General features: G+C 38.3%; 2 protein-coding genes across 3 annotated transcripts; one reads left to right on the top strand and one right to left on the bottom strand.

Annotated features, from left to right (window-relative positions):
• The first annotated feature begins 1,324 nt into the window (after window positions 1-1,324).
• LOC141902564 (uncharacterized) lies at window positions 1,325-3,682 on the top strand. Of its 2 annotated transcripts, none has more exons than XM_074790355.1 (4): window positions 1,325-1,578; window positions 1,959-2,144; window positions 2,453-3,019; window positions 3,135-3,682. In XM_074790355.1, the coding sequence occupies exons 1-4, from the start codon at window positions 1,494-1,496 to the stop codon at window positions 3,251-3,253; spliced, it is 957 nt and encodes a 318-aa protein (XP_074646456.1). In that variant the 5' UTR covers window positions 1,325-1,493; the 3' UTR covers window positions 3,254-3,682. The 2 variants fall into 2 exon arrangements, with proteins under 2 accessions (XP_074646456.1, XP_074646457.1); XM_074790356.1 differs by having other exon boundaries at window positions 1,330-1,578; window positions 1,971-2,144.
• Window positions 3,683-4,311: 629 nt separating this feature from the next.
• On the bottom strand, window positions 4,312-15,040 carry LOC141901383 (sodium-dependent noradrenaline transporter-like). The gene is made up of 14 exons (XM_074788590.1): window positions 14,501-15,040; window positions 10,812-10,943; window positions 10,090-10,381; window positions 9,625-9,763; window positions 9,355-9,489; window positions 8,323-8,426; window positions 7,801-7,925; window positions 7,352-7,464; window positions 6,858-6,998; window positions 6,625-6,724; window positions 6,106-6,206; window positions 5,685-5,867; window positions 4,901-4,975; window positions 4,312-4,716 (listed from the first exon to the last, which is right to left on the bottom strand). Exons 1-14 carry the CDS (start codon window positions 14,766-14,768, stop codon window positions 4,693-4,695), a joined length of 1,932 nt encoding a protein of 643 aa, XP_074644691.1. The 5' UTR covers window positions 14,769-15,040; the 3' UTR covers window positions 4,312-4,692.
• Window positions 15,041-23,116: the final 8,076 nt, after the last annotated feature.

Here is a 23,116-nt window from a genome sequence, read left to right as displayed (position 1 = left end):
CAACGCTACCGAGTTCCCTAAAATCAAGAGAAATAAGGTCGCAATGTTATAGAAAATTTATACTGTAATATGTCGCTGGTGTGTAAACAGTGATATTTGTGTATTTGTATTGTATTTTCTATTATAGTTAACGCTCTATTTACTGAATGCTGTTAATATCACTTGCTTTATCTGCTATTTTTCTACAAATATGCATGCAACAATTCTATATAAAGATTTACAAGCTCATAACCAGCAACCAGTTACAATACAACAGTCATCGTCTGAAATACCGGTACTACTTATCTTCAACTGAAATTTGCTAAGTCTGGTCTGAAGATTAGATTGGTTATACGTTGAACCAAAATGAGTTTAAACCGGTCTTAAGTTGTTACATTGTCTATAGAACCAAAATGAACTTGGACTGGTCTTAAGTTGTAAACTAAAAGGAATTTCCAAATTGTCTTGAAACCACGGTAAGCCTTCACTGTGTAACTGGTTAATGGCGAAGGAGAATTGCCTCGTGTCATAATATTAGAGATAATAGAAGATTGAGGCAGGAATGAATGATAATTTCAGACTCACAAAAGAAAGGTGCTACATACATTTCCAACTGATGATTTTATATAATGTTACATCAAGATGTTAATTAGAAGATTAATTATTAATGAATTAAAATGATGATATGTTATACACCTGTATATATATAATGTGGTACTCTATTTACATATATTCTTTATACTGAAATTATATACAGAAAATTATTTTGTAAAATGGAAATTGTGAATAAATGTTAATGGGAAAGGAATCTTTATCTCACGTCTTCTAGTCGGTTTGAGTTATTAATTTCAGTGAGAACTATCTTCATGCTTCCTCTATCCTCAGCAGCAACACACCTCTCCTCACCAGCAGCCCCACTTCCCTCACAGCGAGACTGACCCCCTCACAGTTGTATGGAGACACTGACTTGATCCCCTCACAGCTGTAAGCAGACTGACTTGATCCCCTCACAGCTGTAAGCAGACTGACTCGACCCCCTCACAGCTGTAAGCAGACTGACTCTACCCCTTCCCCTCACAGCTTTAAGGAAACTGACTGGACCCTCAGCTCAAGAGGAATGAGCGTTCCCGTCGTTGAAATGAGACTTGAACAAAGTTCAATGTAAATTTATGAAAAAAATGTAGGAACTCATGCATGCTTAAAATAGAACTTAAAAGCACTAAAACACTTCCTGGTGATCAGCTTAATTTAACATGCTTAAATAGCTACCAAGAAAATGGCTTAAAGGCGCTTATTCTTGTGAAGAAAATGTGTGAAATTATAGCATTTTCTATAAAGTATATAACTTATTAGCCATAAGAACCGATTAGATTAAGGAATGGCACAATAGCTCGGTGGATAAGTCGGTATTAGTCTAAGAATTTCAAACAGCAGTTGATGATTGTTTCAAATTAACTTCAGCCTTCAGAGGCAACGAGTACAGACGTTTATGAACAGGAATCTCATTTTGAAAGATGGTCGAGTATCGGTATTTCATCGCTGTTTCGATCCTGGTCGTAATTTGGAACTCGAATCCGGTCGAATCGAATACAGTATCCAGTAAGTAATTAATATATATATATATATATATATATATATATATATATATATATATATATATATATATATATATATATATATATATATATATATATATATATATATATATATATATATATATATATATATATATATATATATATATATATATATATATATATATATATATATATATATATATATATCTAATATTCAACTTCCACGGGCTAGTAGCACAGTCTCATGGCTTAAAGCTAAGACCAGTCTAAGACTGCCCGGCAGATAATTCTATGACTGAATTAGGATTAGTCTTCAAGACCACTTTAAGACTCATACGTACGGTAACTCAAAACTGTGCAATTGATCCTAATCTAAATTGTGGGTCCACTCTATGATGTTAGATGTTATTTCAGTACCCGAAGGCTGTCTGTTACCGCATTCTATTGGACCGTGTCTGGGTAGATTCAGACGATGGTATTTCGACGAACCGCTTCTGATTTGTCGTTCATTTATTTGGGGAGGATGCGACAGCAATAGTAACAATTTTAGAACTTTAAGAGGATGTCGACGCGCTTGCCATATTCGGGGTAAGTAGTGGACGTCGAAAGCCGCGATCACACGGAAACGATTCGGCCCGGGTCAAATTGGCCAGGATCAGGCCCGAGTCAAATTAGAGAGCGCGTTCACACCTAAACTCACTCTGATACTAAACAACTTATATAACTTATAAAAGACAAAGTGAGTTATTTCCGGAGCTTAGTAATTTACATGATTTGACACGTGCCAAAATTAGGCTCGGGCCTAGTCGCTCGTGCTATCGCGGCTGAATATGACTTCATTCATAGTCTATAGCTACAATTAATGGGTGATTAATTCATCTGCCGGTGAATTGCAGGTAAACGGTTTGCGAAAAGGGATCAACTGGCGCCATTTCCTCAAATATCGCCGCAGGAAAGTCGCCCAATAAATGATGGCAAAGTATCGGCATTGAAGGTTGCGTTAGTACCGACAAAGGTGAACGGGACAGAACCCAAACCGGCCTCCGGCCAGAAACCACTCACAACGAAACCAAGTTCTAAACCATCCACCCCTAAACCCCAACCACCCACTCCTAAATCAAAACCTGCTGCTCCTAAACCAAAATCTGCCGCTCTTAAACCAAAAACACCCACTCCTAAACCAAAACCAAAATTTGCTGCTCCTAAACCACAACCAAAATCTGCTGCTCCTAAACCAAAATCTAAACCACCCTCTCCTAAACCAAAACCGCCCACTCCTAAACCAAAACCACCCACTCCTAAACCAAAACCACCCACTCCTAAACCAAAAACACCCACTCCTAAACCAAAACCGCCCACCCCTAAACCAAAAACACCCACTCCTAAACCAAAATTACCAGAAACAAAAACGAAGCCAAAACCTAAAAAGTCTGTGATTAAGGCGAGGAAGAAATCAATCATGTGTAAGTAAAACCACTGAAACTAGAAAATGTAAATTATTCATTATTAAATATGGATCGCTACGATAATTATTAGTGATATCAATATTATCAAAAATGGTGTAAATATTATTTTCAGCGGTTAATAGAGCGTTGTTCGGTCCCTGTGTAAGGCTTGTGTACATGCGCTTACGAAGGCAATATTTCAGTAAAGAAGCTGCGTTACGAAAAGCCATCAAAATATGTCTGAAAATGTGAAAATAAAATTCCAGAATCGATACTTAAGTCTATGATGTACTTTAATTTTGTAAAACTAATCCTAGTAAAATAATTCATTAGATTGCTGCTTGAAATTATGGATCAAGTGGCACATTTATTGTGACGTAGATTCGATGAGAATATGGCCTTACTTTAGACTGGTCTTAATTTATTCACTTAAATTGGTAATAGAACCCAAATTATATACCTTATTGTAGTCTTAAATTGATTGTTAGATTGGCTATGGAACCAAACTGAGCTTAAACTGGTCTTAAGTTGTTAGATTGGTTATGGAACTAAAATGAGCTTAGACTGGTCCTAAATCCAAGCCTGGTTTCTGATATCATTATTACAAGTTTATACTCGCAATTCAACACAATGGATCAATTGTGATTTTAGTTCACTGAAAATCCGCCAGAAGGAGTAAAACATCGAAATACCCTTTAGACCCCCTAGGGAATTACAAAAACCTCCCGAAATAATAGTTAGCAGTGTTCAAAATACATCTATGTATTCAAAACCATTTCAAATTACTCCTAAATTAGTTAATTAGGTAACGTAATTATTTGTCTAACGTTTTTGAACTTATTTAGAAACGACTGGAATTTTCATGTCTATTCAGACAGTGCGATAAATACATGATTCAAATTCAATTCCAGTCGTTTCTAAATAAGTTCAAAAACGTTAGACAAATAATTACGTTGCCTAATTTATTTATTTACGACTAATTTGAATATGTTTTGAATACGTAGGTGTGTTTTGATAAAGGTCTTGTTTCATTTCGGGAGGTTTTTGTAATTTTCTGGAGGGTCTAAAGGGTATTTCTAGGATTTACTCCCTCTATTGGATTTTCAGTGAACTAAATTCACAATAGATCTTTTGTATAGAATTCGGTAGAATTTTCAATACAATACGAAGAGAAAGATACGGGTGTCCTAGGTTCGAACCCGGCGATGGAACTGTGCATTGGTCCGCCTTGTTCTTTTAGCTATTCCTAACATACCTAAATAGTTGAGCAGAATAAATATCTTGTTTCGAACGACTTTGATTCTTTTGGATATGTATTTTATTTTCAATATACAAAACTCAATAATCATTTCAAATATACAAATATGAATATTGAAGTATATACATAGTATAAATTCAAAGGGAGATATAATTTGCGGACCCGGTTCGACGACGACAGCTGCGGGTTGAATTCGACTTTCCAGTAAGAATTAGTCCATTTCCAGAAACCCGTTCCACAGTAATGCCGATTAAGTGAGAAGCCTAGTGTGAGCTTATTTTCAAATGTTGAGTCAACAGTTGACCTGTATTGAGGACTCGGTTCAACTGTGACGTTCCATTGCTCATGAGTCAGATCTTAACCAACAAACGTGGAACTGGATCTAGAAGTTACATATCGCTTTTACGTGATCCGCGCCATCACTACTGACGTTTCAAATTGTTATCCAATGACGATACTGTAAAACAAAATGAAAATGTACATTTAGATTTCATAAACAACTCTGATTAAAACGTGGTTTGTTACTGTCACTGTCCTGAAAACTGGATCCTGGTTCGAATAAAGCCTTGAATGGAACGGACTGTTTGTAGGGAAATTGCTGGATCCCCGTAATTACAAGGACCTTTACGTGTAAAACTTACATTGAATCTCTTAATTGGTTTTCCCTGTCGAATACTATCGTGATCTGAGGTCGGACTGATACACAATGCCAAACGCTGAAACATAACATTTACATATTTTCAACGCATTTGCATATCATTAGGTGGCGAATAAGTGGAGAAAACAAGGACGTCTTCAGCGAGGAATCGACAAGACCGAACGTTTTAACATCGTATATAGCAGGATCCAGGAGGTGTTATGAGATCCGAATAATGGCCCATTCATTTGAAGGTACTCTATACCTAAGATGGCAAAATATTGTCGTAGAAATATCTAAGATATATAAGAGCCAAATTCTCTAAAACAAAGGCAGAATTTTGTCGAAAATTCATGAAAGGAGTATTTCAGTATACTGCCAAAACGCTTGCTCTTGTCAAATCGATTTACCCTAAACAAATGTTTAAGACCCACAGATTCCCAAACACCCATCCTCCCTCTGCCGGGACTCGAACCTGATGGCATCGCTACACTCAGCCACGGCACGAACCCCTGCATCAGTAGACCGGGTGCGCAGGTACATGCGCAGCTTTCCGAACGAAAACTGGCGGCACCAATCAGATTGCTCGTTGTATAATCGTTGAGGCAAATTTCAAGGAAGAACTATAAATGGGAAAACCCGGGCTAAAATAAAACGTCATCTGAACTGCGCATGTATCTGCGCACACGGTCGATTATGGCAGGGTTTCATGCCGTGGCAATCTCGATGCCATCAGGTTCGAATCCCTGCCGGGGGAGGATGCAAACATGCGTCCATATTCAGATTACCTGTTTCCCATTTGTAGCTTTCATTTTAACTGCGATGAAAACAGCGAACGACGGAAGTAGAATGATACTGGATAGTGTTATAAACCATCCGACACCATTCGCCCAGGAAGGATATAAATATTTACCGGTTCCCTTCGCGTACACTAGCGGTGTATGCGACGAGAAACTGTAGATTACTATTACCTACAAAACAAAATAATATCCGAAAATGATCAGAATTTAACAATCGGTTTCAACAGTTGTCGGTTTAGTTTTGACTCTAAAGATTTCGTTTTTAAAATCAGTTTATTTCCGATATTTTCACTCTTCGTGTCAAATTTAATCGATATCTGGGAACTGTGTTCCGCTGCAGACCGCGACCGTCTATAAAGCCTTTTAGATTACCGGATAACGCCCCCTTACGGAATTTTCGAACACTTACCAATATGAATACAGGACTAATGATCTTCCAACAAACCCTCCAATATATTCCCGGAACAAATCCTAACATCGTTTTAGCGTCGTTGCAGAAATTGTGTAAACCTAGGATACGAATGAAAATCATCTTAAGAATTGTTTTTCATTTTGGCACCGAATTCGCTTACAAGTTAATAGGACCCTTATGTCGGGGTCTTTTAAGAAGTCTCACAATAGAATTATATTTCTAACAAATATATATCGTAAATCGGGCTGATCTAGAGATAACACTAACACTGATAAGACATTTTTAGGCTAAACAAAATTGATACGTTGTTTCTCCGCTCTGCTGAGCTTAGATATTGACCCGGCCGGCCGCCTATCTACCCTATACATTACTTTTTTTAAAATCGTGATCAATTTTACCATAACAGACCCGGCCGCTATAGAAATGAACTGTTTATAAATTTTATCATATTTTACAAAAAAGACCCGGCCGCTGCGGAGAAACAAGGTATCATCATTTTTGTTTAGCGTTACGTACCGTAAACCCAGGAAACCGCGATACATTGAGTTAATGAGACGAATAAGATTGACGTGCCGGCTGCGTAAGTATCCATTAGAGTTACTACATATACTCCACCCTAAAAACAAAATCCATTCAATTTAACATACAGGCCTTGTAGTCCAACGTTTTTGGCCGGACCGATACGGCGAGCGTCAAACTGGCACGGACCCATTTGGCACCAGCCGTAACTTAAAACCGTGAAAACTTACGTAAGTGACGTTAATTAAAGAGAACATAAACGATATAACGCACAACACGAAAGTCGCGAGTTCTCGACTGTATTTCAATTTGGCGAATTGTGGTTTAAATTCATCTCGAATTGCCGTTAAGATAGCTTCCAAACCGCCGAACTACAAATAGAATTTCATATTATCATTCCATTTTATGACGACTTTAAAAAATAATACTCTATGTTCGCTGAATTTCGACTTCAGGGTATGAATCAGTTGTGCAGTCGTCAATTTAGTCCAAACGTGTCTTGAATCTCAAGACTGCTCAAATATTGTCAGCTAGATTGGCTATAGAACCAAAATGATCCTAGACTGGTCTTAAATCTAGATAATGACTGCGCAACTGGCTTCTGGCCATGAAAATATTGGGCAAATCCACAACTGTGGAACTGGTCCAGGCGGGGCTTCATCTGCGAGGTCCTGACGAACGTGGCAACATCTAAACAAAAACCTTTCTGCTTATAAACACTTACAGAGCTATCCAGTCCTAGGGTCAGTAACATGATGAAGAATATGACCGACCAAACCTGTGAGCCGGGCAATGTGGCAATAGCTTCCGGATAAACGATGAACACCAGACCTGGACCTAGAAAATATCGAACATCAAGACGACGATGGTTAGGGGAGTTTATTCAGTGTCGAAATTGAAATTTATTTTCATGAAAAAGATGCATTATTGGAGGTTATCAAATAGGAATGAATGATATAATGTAGGAAAATGTAACAAGAAGATGTTCGGGCTTTAAGGTGAGACCATGGGTCGGTGATCCAAGCCGTTTTAACCAGAAGCATTCGACACTCACACCATGTATACAGGTAAACACACAAATGAAGCTTGGAAATTAAAAAATGATATTTAATTAGCACGTTTTTAATGATTTATGTTCAAATTTAGGGGAATTAGAAGATTCTCTGTTCTTACCATCAGCTACGACATTATCAATGCTCACTCCTTTCGACTGAGCCATGAATCCCAAATAGGAGAATATCACGAATCCTGAGAATATACTGGTGAAACTGTTCACTACACACGCGCATAAACAGTCCCTGAAAAACATTGCAATATAATCAGATTTACGTCCAGGTTACAGCAAACATTCATAAAATACTAGTAGTCTTTCATTATGGATTTTTGGTAAGACCCAAGATAATGACTATGCACCTATAGGTCCTAGTGTTTATGGCTCAGGGAGTGAAAGTCGATGAAGGAAAAAGGATGACCGCTTAAAGACGGTTATACTCATATAAAGAATCTGGTCATACGGATGCTGAGCCGAGCGAAAAAGTTGAAAAAGTAAGTAAAGAACAACATATTCTCATACAAAGTACAGGCAACGAACAATATAACCAATGTCATTAACGGGAATCGAACCCGTAGAACGACCCAGGTTCAAGTCGGTGACTCTAACCGTTCGGCCACCACACTTCTGATGGTATAGTTTACCTGTAACAATTATTATTGAAGTTATTATAACTGCTGTAGGCGATGTGAACCCCGAACCCGGCACCGACTGAATAGAATATCTGAACAGCCGCATCGATCCATACCTGAAAATAACGAGACAAACATTGAAACCCTCGGAATTCGGTTTCCTTCGATTGTTATGTAACATTTTGACGGTGAAATTTCCCAGATAAAACACAGATGAATAGAAACATTTAGTTTTCTTTACGAAATGAACATAAGTTAAAAGATAAACGTTGGAACTAAAAGTGAGTTTACATCTCGTAACGAACCAAATTAGTCATATGTTGCCTTTACAGCTGTGCAATTTGGCACAGCAATCTAATGAATTATTGCCATGAAGAGCAAAACCTATTATTCTTGAACGCCTGAAATTAACCTTGACATTTTTTTCTATGGCAGTTTAAATATAGAATGTATCACTGACAGAGTTTTTTGTGTGTTACTGCGGTTGCGTCTATAAACTCATCCATCCATCGAGCTGTCAAGTATAAAGCGGTTATTTATAAAATTCCCCCAGTTCCGCCTGGATGAACTTTGTTCTGCATCAGTTAACGGAGAAACCCGCCAGATGATAGTCTCAGTCTCATAAAAAGACACTATATATTTCTTTTACTTTTGTTATGTTCTATTTCAACGTCGGTTTCATAGGTATACAGTATATGTTATTTACAAGTTCGAGCGTATCTTCTAACTTATACATTTTACGTAAGTCACTGTAGGATCTCAAACTTTCTGGTTTTTAGGGGCTCATCCGGATCTCCGACTTTTGGGTACCTTTATACTTCCAGGAGGGTGAGGGGTGGGTGTAGTTATTGAAAACCCCTCATGAATTGCCAACCCTTCAGCAGCAGCACCTTATCTGTTGAAGTATTTCTACTCAAAAGCCCACTGTTTAATTCGTGGCGCTATTCATTTTCACACTCCCCCCTAATCGGCAAAAAGAAACTTTAAACCTGCGTATGATGCAGTGAGTAAAAATACTTTGGGGCACCTTCATAAGAGCCCTACCGAAGCATCGCCAAGGCGATCAATTTTAGGCGTGATGAAGTAGAGAATTCCTTCTTTAGCGCCTTCTAATAGAACACCTCGAACCAGTAAGATCAACAGGACCACGTACGGCATCGTAGCTGTCACCCAAACAGCCTGCAAACAAAACAACATAATATTTCTATGATGATCCATACAAAAACAAGAATTGAATTTAGTCTAGTCTAAGCTCATCGTGGTTCTATAGCCAATCAAACAACTTAATACCTTATATATCTGATAAATCCTTACCTTACCCATAGATTTGACGCCCTTGAACAAACTAAAGTACAGTAGGATGAATACTAGCAGCGTACAACCAGCTAGCTGCCATTTTGGCGTTCCCAAATCGTGTATTCCTTCACTCAGATGTAGACTTAATACTGACCTCCTGATGGAAAATTTTTGAAAAAAATATTTTCGATTCACAAATGTCCAAAGTAGCATGCAGAGATTTACATCATGAAGTGGGCAAAAGTCCGGGCAAGATTCTTTTCTTCTACTCAATTCTTGCATGATGAATCATTTTGAAAAATGGCTAGTAATAAATTAAGTCGAAAGGTCACTACTGCCTTACAGATTTTCCCTATAACCGTAGTTTTTACTTCAATTAGAATATCAACAGATTATCAACTGAAATTACTCGCCATTGATTCAACAAAATATCCCGTTCCATTCGAAATTACTAAATTACCAAATTTCTCCGACGAAACTTACTCAAAATATTCGGCAGCTGGAGAAACCCCAAATGTACTATTAAGATGGATATGTTGCGTAGTTTGGTTGTAAGGTAATGTTGAGTTTATAGTTCCGTTGGCGGATACATTCTGATGGATATCAGGGGCGTAGGCGTCCCAGCAGTAAGGCGTATTCCACCAGTTACCACACGATGTCCATGGTAACTTGTTTAGGGTGAACGAAGCGAAGAGGTATTGCATCGACCACGATATCACTACATTGTAGTAGAATGACACGTACAAACTGATCAAACAGGCGCACCATCCGATTCCTGAAAGTTTATGAGAATTTTTCGGTTAAACTGCTTGTATCAGTGCGCACGGAAACGTCCTGGGGACATGTCTGTTAAAAATAATTTCGAGGTTAATCGCGAGTTTGTAAACCTCAAAAATCGCTTTTAACTGAGAAAAAAATTTTTTTAATAGAAATGTCCCCAGGATGCTTCCTTAACTACGGATATGTTTTGCACGTTACAAATTAACAAATTTAGCCAAACCAAGGGGACCCAGAGGACAATTTTGAAGGACTTGTCTCATCCAAAAATGGCACTTTGATATGCAAAAAGGCAATATTAGGGTCACTATCGCACTGAAATGCATCAATAATTTTAGTTTGCAAAATGAAAAAGTTTGATGGACTTAAGTCTCAGAAGTTCCTCTGGATCGACCGCTGCAAATATCCCCGAACTAGTGGAATTTTACCTTTGAATATGGGACCTATCTTCCAGAGACTGATGACGCCTTCTCGGTGATACTGACCCAAAATCAACTCCATGTAGAACAGAGGTAGAGCTCCGAATAACATCATTGAGAAATACGGTATAAGGAAAGCACCTGTTTCGAATATAGACAAAATACCGTTGAATTTCAAATGATCAATAATAAAGATTTCGATATTATTGAAATTAGGAAGAACTAATGAACAGTAACTATCGACGTTACTGCGGCAATCGAGGATTCCACTTGTGGCAATCGAGGATCATACGGTGTCGCTAGTGTGCAGTAGGACATCATCAACTACTGCGGCAATCGAGGATTCCACTTGTGGCACGTGAGGATCCGCCAGGTTCGCTAGTAGTTTCTCGGTTAATCAATAATCAATGAAAACTATACCAAAGACTTAGTAGAAAATTCAATCCAATATTTGGATAATTTATAAATTTGGTAGTTTAAAAATCAAGTTCAAGATGAACTTATTTAGCCAACGTTCAAATCCTCAATCCAATCAAAAACACAATTAAAAAATGAAGCATGAATTGTTGAATTATGAAAAAGTCGAGGCACTTCGAATATATATTTTTAACTACGTGACGTGACTAAGCGGGTGAACAACCGTTTAATGAAGGCATATTGACATTGAGAGATAGAGTTTATATAGGTTGATTAGAACTGGTTTAGCATTTTCTATCTGTGCCATTGGCACCATTGAAATACACCGTAACCTGTCATACGTTCAATGAAAGAATATACTCTGTGACAAAAACCAGCGGTTGTAAAATACAGCACGTAAAATACAGAAGACGACTGTTCAAACAGATGTCTGTGTTTATTGATTTCAATTCACCCAGACAAACTGTGATAAAAACTCCACTTCAGTTCCTGACATACGAATTAAGTGAAATAAAACGTAGTCGTTGATCGATTTGACGAAAAAGTGCGATAAAAAGGCATTTTATAGGCTTAACCTGATTGTGCGAAGGATTTTGAAATGTCTCCGTTGGGCTCAATTTGTAGATACTCAGTTCCACACCCACGATAAGACTGGGGCCGACGTGTGCAGTCAGGCCTTCAGCCCTAAAACTTTAACAAATCTTTTTTTTAGATTGGCGAGGGGCTCAAATGGTCATAGACTGATCTTAAATAGAGTGACTGCGCATTTGGGCCCCAGGAATCGTCTCCTGATCTACTACCATTTGCAATTCGTAATATATTTTATTGTCATCATAATATCTATAAATATATATTTTGTACGGACGAACGAATGCTGTAAAATCTAAAGAGTTACCCCCATCAATTCGAAAACCTGAATCTCCTATAATACCGATTAACTGTTGTTGGAACGGATTTATCATTTCACATCGTGTTAATTAAGGCAATTAACGCTGTTGAGTTAATGAACATGTGACCTAGAGATAAATAGCAGGAATTATCCAGTTCGAGATTTCAGGTTGCACTATTGTTCACGTACATTATGATAATTTGTTCGTAGATCGTGTGAATTCTTGGTATATACACATTAATGTCAAACCAACTGTTGTGTATATTGATGTTCATTTATTCTTCCTCGCATTAAAAGGCTTCGTCTGTATATAGGTTAGGATTGAGTGACATAATGTGGTTTGTGCCTTTTTCACGTTGTCTTTTGTTTACGGATTTACAAATAAAAGCAGAACTCAATCAATAGTTCAATGCTATTCAGGAACATCTGGAACCACGGCACACATTTTCTGTTGACCTATTTGGCACTGTTCTTGCGACTAGGGTCCTTACTAGCACCACAGCTGGGCGGTTCGCGATTGCAAACAATGTCAGTGGGCCAGGTTGAAGCTTGAGTTTTTGAGGAGGCAAAAAGTCCAACGGAAAACATTAATCAATGCACGCTTGAGTTTTACAAGCAGTCACCAGCAGATCGGGTTTGCACGTATCACGTCTGATGGTTTTTTGGTCACATTCACTGACATGGTTTTATTCTTGGCCATTGCGATAGGAATGCCTTGAAAACCTATTTAATGCCAAGATAGCAGATAGTTCTACACTAATTAACGCACTTGAGCTACAGTATTTAAACTGGGTGAAGGCTAGATCTGAAGGTTTTACCACATTTATTGAGACAAATTAAGGCAATTCTGGTAAATCATATAGGGAAATAAATATCTTAAATTTAGCGAGTTCACGATAAAGGCATTGCTTTTCAGGGAAAAATACCACTGAGACTTTAATAATCTGGGGAGGAATAGGCGAATATTTTTTTGGTGTTATTTACGGTTATAGGTCGAGTACTCAGACAAACTGAATGTATGATAACAAGATCGTCGTTTTGCGGAGAAAAAAGTGAAAGAAATGTCAACAAACATATTATATGCCTATCAACGATGATAACATAATGGCCTCATCGGGTTTTTGTACCGTTTTTGGGGCTTTTGAAATTGAGGTTAATGATTGAACGATTACACATTTATTCAAACAAATAACACCATGAAAATTTAGGCCAGTGAGCGGTAGAAAAGCAACCGTCAATATTTGATTAAAAATACCTCACTTTACCTGAAATTGAAATGTTTTACGTGTTTTAAATGTCATAGAACTAACTTAACCTTAATAATCATCTTAAAAATCTCTATCCAAAGGGTAAAATTTGAAGATTTGTCAATTGTAATTCACCACTATAAAACCGGGCCCGAATTAAGGGATAACTTTGATTAAAACCGGGCCTAGGTTAAGGGATAATTTTGATACCCAGTGTATAAAACCGGGCCCGGGTTAAGGATTCATCCCTAGATGGATGATTTCGATACCCAGTCTATAACAAGGCACAGGTTGAGGATTTTACCCCAACGATAACTTTGGTATCCCGTCCATGAATTTAGGCTCCGGTTAGGATTACTTCGATGTCTATGTAACTGAGCCTTTCTTCAGTAACAATGTTTTGAGTCATCTCTGAAGTGTCTATGAAATAGGTCTAAATTGTTTACGTTCGTTTTTTTTTATTTCTGTACTCGTAACACATGTATCGTACACTTTTATACACATGTATATATCAGTAGCCTATACTAGAATAACGATATTTAAACGGCCTATTTCGATTATATCCCATTTGACACCACTTAATACGATGTCAACACGATAAATAAATAAAAATATCCACGTCGTAATAACAATAGAATGGTTAAATTGTATCGAATACGTCGTATATTTATAGGGTATATAAACTGCGAACATATTCAATAGACAAAGGAAAACTATCTTCACCACTTAGTCGTACAACATTTAAGGACATTAATGAATTTTAAGGACAAATGTACTTTAGTAGCAATTTTCAAATCAATTATTTCATTTAAGTGACAATGAAATAACTGAATATTCGCTGCTTCAGTTTGTCAACACAATCGGGGTAAAACGTAATTCTGCAATATTATTGAGAAGTTTATAGGATTGAAAAGTCTAAAACTTGCGCCACAACATTATTTAGGCTGCTCAGTAACGGATTGGTTGATAAAAAATGTGGCCAGATCGAATCGTGTTAGCGCTAATTCATTGTATTTGCGAGAAAAGACTAAAAGCGATGTGACTAGTGCATGTACTAGTGCACGACAGCTTCATGTAAAAGACTAAATAAGAATTGTGTCGTTGAAAGTTGACTGTTTTGTAGTTGTATGATATATTTCATTTACCTCCGCCGTTTTTATAGCATAAATACGGAAATCTCCAAACATTTGCCAAATCGACGGCGAAACCGATCGTCGAGAGTAGAAAATCAAAACGCGTTCCCCAAGTCAACCGGGCTCCGGCGTCTTCATCACCGACAACATCAACAGCAGTTTCATCACCTCCCGTATCAACAATTTCACCATCGACTTTTTCTAACGCGGTTTCATCGTCATTTTCGCCGTTATTTCGCGGCAACATCGGATAAATTTGAGTCTTATGATCCACTTCCATGATCTCAAGTTATAGATAAACCTTTACACGACGAATTAAACCTTTGATAAAAATCCGCTAAAGCGTCCTCCTCACGGCGGTTTGAACAGTACTGGCGCTCCGCACTGTGTGTATGCATGTGTGTGGCAGCCGCCTGCTTAGCGCGCGCGAACCTCTCAGCTCCAACTGATTATAACTACTCGCGAAAGTCCAAGTAAGTCCAAGTAACGCAAGTTTCTGAAAAAATGTTTCCGCATTTTATTTCCGGGAAACAATACAATTTTGAAAAATGGTCTTCGTCAAACGTCGCGTTCAAGTCGAACCTTTCGATCTTTTTGTTGACATATTCTCTAAAACTCACATTTCCCGTCTGGTTTTATATGTTTTTTCTTTTTTCGGTGACGCATTAAAATCGACGAATGTATGGAAATTGATATCAAAACCTGGATGAATGAAAACAGCTCTCGTCATTTGTTGTAGAGGGTAAATACAACTAGAGTGCAGCTGTCAAAAGCAATAAAAATAATATATGGCTATGATATGCAGCCTATATATATAGAACGAGCTCGGTTACGAACCGGATGGTCGTGTCAACTACCGTTAAATTGATTATGAAATTTTTTCAATAGCACGAAAAAATGAAAAGCAAGGAAGGCAATAACGGAGAGATTTAATTATGGATAGAATTCCATTTTATTTTACACACATTTATACGTCTATACGTGTATACAATTTATAAAGATTACGCATTAGGAGCTTATTCGATGCAGATTGATTCAAAACATCGTTTCTTACGGTACTAACTTTAAACCGACCCGTGGTAGTTCAAACGTTTTGAAATTTGCTTATCAATGCAATCGTACAGAAAATATCTATGCCAACATAAATTTTTAGAAGTATATATTCAAGTAAAATTCAAACTGAAAGCTGAAAAAGAGGAAAATAAAAGGTCCTTCCTACACGTGATCGATGCAGTAACATTCATCATTAACATACAATAACTATTAATTCCTGTTTCGGTTTTAATTGTGTCGTATAAACAGAAGAAATCCACTATTCGAATGTGTGAGCTTTATTGCCATGTGGAAACTATGATAAAAAGATTGATTCAATAGGATTCGAACCCGAGCGCGCAGGCCCGTTAAAGGATATATACATGCATATACTGACGTACATTCATTGAAAGCTACGAGACCCACCCGTATATTCTAGACGAGCCCACAAGACGACAACGCTATTTGGATCCAATATCATATCTATTCTCGAGGCATGGCAGAACAATTATTTATTTTGAATATAGATTTAATGAATGCGAATATTCTCTTGTTTACCACGAAAGCCAGAAAGATGAGAAACCCTTGAGAAGAATTCAGGACGTTGAAGAAGTACCAGAGGAAATCGCTGTTTACGAACGACGCTACGAACCCGATGATCCAAGTTACTCCGGTCACTAATGCCATCCGATAGAAAATAAAAACCGTGGTTCTTCTGTTATCTGACGAGAAAGACGTTTGTCGAATGCGATGAACTGTTACCGTAAATAAAATGAGATTGACCAAATCGAGAATGGCGATCGGTACAACGAAAGCGAACAGCAAGAACAAAGTATTCTTAAACCAACAGGTGCGAGGACTACCGTAGATCATCCGGGAAAATCTAGTCGAATCAGTTTCCTCGAGAAAAACGCAAGGTCCGACGATCAGCATAGGAGAAAGCCACACCGATAACAAATAGAAAACCAAAACCTTCGAGGAGTTTGATAATTTTTGGACGTTCGAAAATGTACGCGCCATATGAATAGCGATAGCGCTCATTGACGTAAAGACAACCAACCAGACGTAGTGCTTTATAGCGGCCATAACGACACACAGAAACCCGTCATTCAAACTCAATGTGAACAGATGCAGCGCCTGAGCCATCGCCAGACTTACACAAAAGTTTACGGTCAGTTTCCCGGGGAAAGTGAGAAGAGTTGGGAAAGTAAAGTATACGACGACAGTCACAATAAGACCGGTGATAGACAGACTACCGCATACTAATGTTATAAGAAAGTCTCGATCTGCAAATAGGTCTCCAAAACTTATATTCGAAGCTCGACAAACCATTCCCGTCCCATGGACGTATACTCGAATGCAGTCCGTCATTTTTGTGAAACATATGTTCTTTTTAATCGTATAATTTTGTCCATCATACGTTGTCTGATATATATTATATGACACAAGTGTCTCGTCGTTGGTTTCGTCTATTGGTGACAGTTGTTCGAGCGACGGATTTTCCTCATCCACGTTCCCCGCGGCGGTCGATGTCGTTTCCTCGTGGCAGACGGTATTCGCGGTTAAACTGGTCATGGTATAACTGTATCTGGTAATTGCGACTTCGCTTCCATCGAGGCCGAATAAACACCTGATCAAAGACTCGTAGAAGCTGATGGCCAGCTTCACCTCCGCTACGGATTTGTTCACATACATCTCGAGTAGCTCATCGTTCATGTATTCGAAGTATCGTTGGTATGAATTGTTAGCAATGGTCGTTATAGTACCTATTTCAGTAAAATGTTTTATATTAACGAGGTGTTGGTCGCACGTGCGAAAATTCCAATATTCCATGCTGTAGCGGTATCTTTCCATTATCACGTGCTGTGTGTCATTGAAAGAGATATAAAACTTAAAGACGACAAGGATCCAGATTTTTGGCCACTTTTTCATGTCAAGTTGACACTGGTCGCCGTGCCTGTGGTATCCTCGCGAACAGCCCTCATCTCGACACTTGTATGTTTTCTTGTCAAGCATTTTGGCAGTTTTGGTGCACACCGTTTCGATCGGAAACAACGATATTCGTGGTAAACCTGGAGTACGGAATGTGACGCCATCGACCAGATTAAAATCGAGCAAAACATTCAAACCGTACATTTTATGCCCGTACCTTTCATTAACGCAGATCAGAGCGTTCTCGGTCACGTCTGGTAGCTCGCATCGTAAACAGTACGAGTTACGAAAATATCTCAACTGACCGTTTATTAAAGCTGATATTGGATTATATATCTGTTTACACTTAGTTCTTAGCATTAGATTATCAGCTGTTTTTGGGCAGACGGAATTTCGGAAACGCAATTTTTTGTTGCATGGTTGCATTAGTGCACGACCTAATACAGGTGGCGTATATACCAAACGACAATCTTGTGGTAGAGGTTTTTCCGAGTCGAACGACGTGTTTTTGATGCTTGCTATGACTTCCTCTGGTGTTGCTTTTAGATTGTTATTGTTAGTACAAAGCAGATCTACTTTAAACGGACTGATTTCACTAACGTTGAATCCGTGGCACAAGGCGCAATACATGTTCTTGAATGGTAACCAGTTATCTCTGTAAACCGGTATCTCCGTTATGACGTTCGAAGAAACGGATTCGCAATTTTTTCGAATAGTTAGGTCTTCCGTGTAGCTATCCGGACATCCGGTGATCGCGAAGTATCTTCTAACAATGCCATCGTTCGCAGGTAGTTCAATACAGTCGATGTTAGGAAGCAGTTTTTCTAGTACTTTTCGTCGGGTGGGTTCGTATCTCGTACACGTTAAGGATTCATGATCGCAGCAATTGCCCAAAATAGTGCACACGCAACCGTTATAGCGGGCACACGGGCGCCATGTGTGCCGACAGTACGCTACACCGATACCGTCATCATCGAAAACAATCCGCGGTCTGTGATAGATTTCGATACGTCTATTCGGGAAAGCGCCAATACTTTTCATCTGGTCAGAGCATCCACCACTACCTGAAGTGTAAAAATATGAATTCTTTTTTCTAAGCTATCATTGATTCATCTTATGAGCTTTTGTGTGAATACGGCAAAACAAACGGCTGAAACCCAAACCCAACATGGATTCACACAATAGAACTATTTAACTGCCAAACAAGACCCATTCTCGAAGCCTGCGACCTATATCCCTCGGAAGGGCTTGGAACCTGATGGCGGCGTGAGACTCTGCCACGTTCATCCTTTACAGAGATCCGGGCCTGATGACGTCATGAGACTCTGCCAGCAGGGATTCGAACCCTGCCTGAATAGCCCACATAGTTATTTGCTCACCTTCGCTCCATAAAAAAAGACAGCGCCAATCAGATCGTTGCTGTTGACGACTTACTCGACAAGCATCGAATTTCAGTCCCGTATAACTTGAAATCCTGATTATATTCGACAGATCAGAATCAGAATCAGAATCAGAATCAGAATCAGAATCAGAATCAGAATCAGAATCAGAATCAGAATCCTCATTTTTAACTCATACGAATATACCGTGTTAGATATAAAAACAAATCTCAGACCGTTTCCACAGTCCAGGATCCTGTTCTACCTAGATATCGGTTAATGATTGTCCCAGAGCTTAACATTGGCAACTGAAGCTAGAACTGTACAGCCGGGATCCACTTTATACAAATTTAAACTTAAATTTATTATCGAAAATTCCAAAAAAATGTTTAGAACTCCAAATAAAGCTTATTTTCAGGTTCTGAGGAAGAACTTAAAAGACGATTGATAGAAAATGAATCGGTGAGGATGATGTACAGTCAACCCGCGATTTACCGCCCTCCGTCAGGTTTCTTAAAGTACATATCGATACAAATACATAATAAAACACCCCCGATATACCGCCATACTCTCTTTACCGCCAAAATCATTCTGCACTGATGTGGGCGGTATATCGGGTGTTGACTGTACTTACATAGACATGCTATTAGTAGTAGAACTCGGAGGCGATGGAAACGACGGATCATCGTGGACTGTACTGCATTATCGGTTATATTACTTTCGTTTACTTATTCAGAAACTGCAACCAACGTAGCTTTTATATTTTCACTCGCCGGCCTATCGAAATGCGCTGCATCTGTTTAACCGATGACTGACGGAAATTTGACATCGGAACAAATCTAATCTGTCGCGCGAGTGATGATTGAATCGCGTCGGACGCGTGTGAATTAAATAGTAATCACGCTCAAAATAACTGCTTAACGGAAGACTCAGTTTTCATTCAATTAAGCAATTGGTTAGATGCCGGATGAACAGAAAAAAACTCGGAGAGGGGGAAAGTTTCAGCCACAAATCATAAATAACCTGAAATTTTTGGCATTGGTTTATCTCGATTTTAAAAGATTTTGGGATCGCGAACGAGTGGAAAATAGCATCGACGATAACTTGATATTCGGTAAACGACATCTACATTTACAAGAACAACTACAACAGAACCATGTACTGAATCATTGACATCGTTTATACAGCGCTTTTTTGAAAAAATTAATGAAATCTACATTTACAATATTTTCAACATTTAGATCTATCGCGGAGCCATCCTTTGTGGCGATTTTATTTTCACAAGATTATTTGTTTCATTAACCGTAGCTAGAATTCTATAGAATTGACTCGTTGTCCTGTTCCGGGTGAATTGTGGGGCACACATGAAGAGATTCCCATTCATATAAATAATGACGTCACCGAAGATCGCGCTCCGGAATTCCAGTCTAAAGCACGCCAATAATCAACCCGTTCACTGTGGCCGAAGGGCGTTCGTCTCCTAGACTGAAATCTTTTCCTTCAGATTTTCTGGCTTTATTTAATCTTTAATAATACGTAGTCAGCAGGACCCAGTTCCACAGTTGTGAGTTAAGATTTGACTCTGAGTTAACTCATTGAAAATGAACTAACTTCAACCCAGAGTTAACTCTAACTCACAACAGTGGAACTGGGTCCTGTTTAATTCTGTTTTGAATCCCTGTTCCACAGATACATACGCTTCTTAAAGTATTAACTGGTTGAAAAAACAGAATCAAATTATCAGTAAAAGATACTTTTTGTTTACAGCGAATTTACAAAAATCGTAACGAAACATGAAAATTTAAGGTGTCGGCCACGGGAACATTTTCAATCATATGTTAACTAAACTGGATAGAAAAAAAAGTCGCTCCTGTCGCGAATCAGAGAATCCCGGTCCAATACTACACGCAGTTTAAGGCCCTGACATAAGTTTCATAGACAAGACTTAGACTTAAGACCGGTCTAAGACAAACTTAGTTCTATAGCCAATCTAACAACTTAAGACCAGTCTTAAGGTTTAAGACCACTTCACTATGGAACCGGCCCAAGTTGTATCAGTCGTGATCTTAAATCTTAAAACTTGTCTTTTAGTCTTAAATTGGCAAGATAATAGTGGTCTTAATAAATGTATCAAATTGGCCACATAACTAAGTTGGCCTCAGACTGGTAATGACTCTTCCGCCAGTGAAGGCACCTCCTGGTAGAATATAATGTCGCGAATCATTCGTTTGCAGGATTCGAATCTGATGGCATTTTGGTGGCAACAATCTCATTCTTTGACTTCTACGCGGGAATATCATTACTTGCCATTGGTCAGTGCTGTGCAGTATGATGTCACACAGCTGTCAGTATATAAGGCCCTGTCACGGGGTCAGTCTTTCCAGTTCGGCCATTTTTCTCTTATAATTTCTGGACACAACAGTAAAGCAATATTACTTCGATTCATTGATGTCCCTGAATAAACCATTTTACAGTTGCTAGCCGCCATTTTGTTAGGGTACTTTTGCCCCGTATTGTTGGGTCATTTTTTTCTCTTTTTTAAAAACCCTCCGTGATGTGTATTGTATCATATTTCATCTGCCCATGGATGGATTTTGACAGTTTCAGCAACATTCAAACCGCATAAATCTCTAGTTTAATGATTTTTACATAACTGAAAACTAGAGATTTATGCGGTTTGAATGTTGCTGAAGTTGTCAAAATCCATCCATGGGCAGATGAAATATGATACAATACACATCACGGATAGTTTTTAAAAAAACGAAAAAAATGACCCAACAATACGGGACAAAAGTACCCTAACAAAATGGCGGCTAGCAACTGTAAAATGGTTTATTGTGTTTCTTTATTTCATCCCTTTTCGGTTGTTTTTCTTTAATTTCTTTCATGTCACGTTTTGTTTTGTCAGTATGTCGGAACATCCTTTTGGGTAAACAGCGTTTATGGCTCTGTTTAGACTCCTCCTGGCTCTCGGTTCCGCTGTTGTAAGTTAACGTTAACTCTGAGTTAAAATCAAATCATTTCAATGTTTTAACGGACTCAAATCTAACTCAGAACTGTGCCGGGAAATGAATCCGGTAATCTGCATTTCTTCTTACATATTTTCAATCGATTAATCCTTATTTGCATCAAAAACAAACTATAATCAGACTTGCTATCGGCTTATATCATACAGTCGTCTTTAGATCCAGAAACTCATGAAGAAAATCTTATAATGGAATGACGAGTATGATCTTAGGCTAAACAAAAATGATACTTTGTTTCTCCGCAGCGGCCGGGTCATTTTTGTAAAATATGATGAAATTTATATACAGTTCATTTCTATAGCGGCCGGGCCTGTTATGGTAAAATTGATCACGATTTAAAAAAAAGTAATGTATAGGGTAGATAGGCGGCCGGCCGGGTCAACATTTAAGCTCAGCAGAGCGGAGAAACAAGGTATCAATTTTTTTAGCCTTAGCTTAAATCGTAATAACGACTAGAACAGCGATTTTATTTTAACACCAGGAATCATTATTCATAAAAATACCAGACCATGAAGACCTTACAGTAACAAGATATCAGATATATACATGTAATATGAGCAAGTTTACATCCATACTAATTACATATAGAATAAACGTATATGATGCGTTCATCACGAATGAGTTATTTTTCATTAAAACAATAAGAAAACAAGGCACAATTTCAACGATAACATTTAGAATTTATCTCCATTTCAATGGAATAAGGAAAACAATAGAATAAGGAAAATCAAACAATTGTAAGTTAATGAAACGGTGCCATTTCTACGTTTAATCTCCATAGATTTGATGAATTCGGTCACCTCAGAATAGCCCTGATTCGCCATCCAGTCGTGCTTTATTCTATCCAGACAATATTCAGTAATTCGTTTGGGTAAGAATCCTCGAGCGATTCGGATGAATAGTAAACCGGTTTCCGGACCACATCTGGACTTCAGTCCGTCGTAACCACATTTGAATACTCGCGACACAATTCTGTAAATAGTTCAAATATTGAAAATGTGATCGCTCGAGTCATGCGGAACATATCTCAACTTTCTTTCTATTTTATAAGAAACAAAAGTGTGGTTTTAGAATGTTCACAAACAGAACAAAAATAAAATTGAGAAGGCTTTCTTATGAGGGCCAAATAAATGTCAGAAGGCCGCTACAGCAAGCACACATGACAGACAAAGAGAGTGAGAGAGAAAAGAGTAGAGAAAAGAGAATGAAGCTGCGATGATAGTGATCGCAATGTTAATCTTATTTTATTTGATCACTTG

The sequence above is a fragment of the Tubulanus polymorphus genome, chromosome 3 (genome assembly GCF_964204645.1).
Source record: "Tubulanus polymorphus chromosome 3, tnTubPoly1.2, whole genome shotgun sequence".
Taxonomy (NCBI): Eukaryota; Metazoa; Nemertea; class Palaeonemertea; order Tubulaniformes; family Tubulanidae; genus Tubulanus; species Tubulanus polymorphus.
The sequence above is the reverse complement of the archived record's forward strand: the minus strand, read 5'-3'. Positions and strand labels throughout refer to the sequence as shown.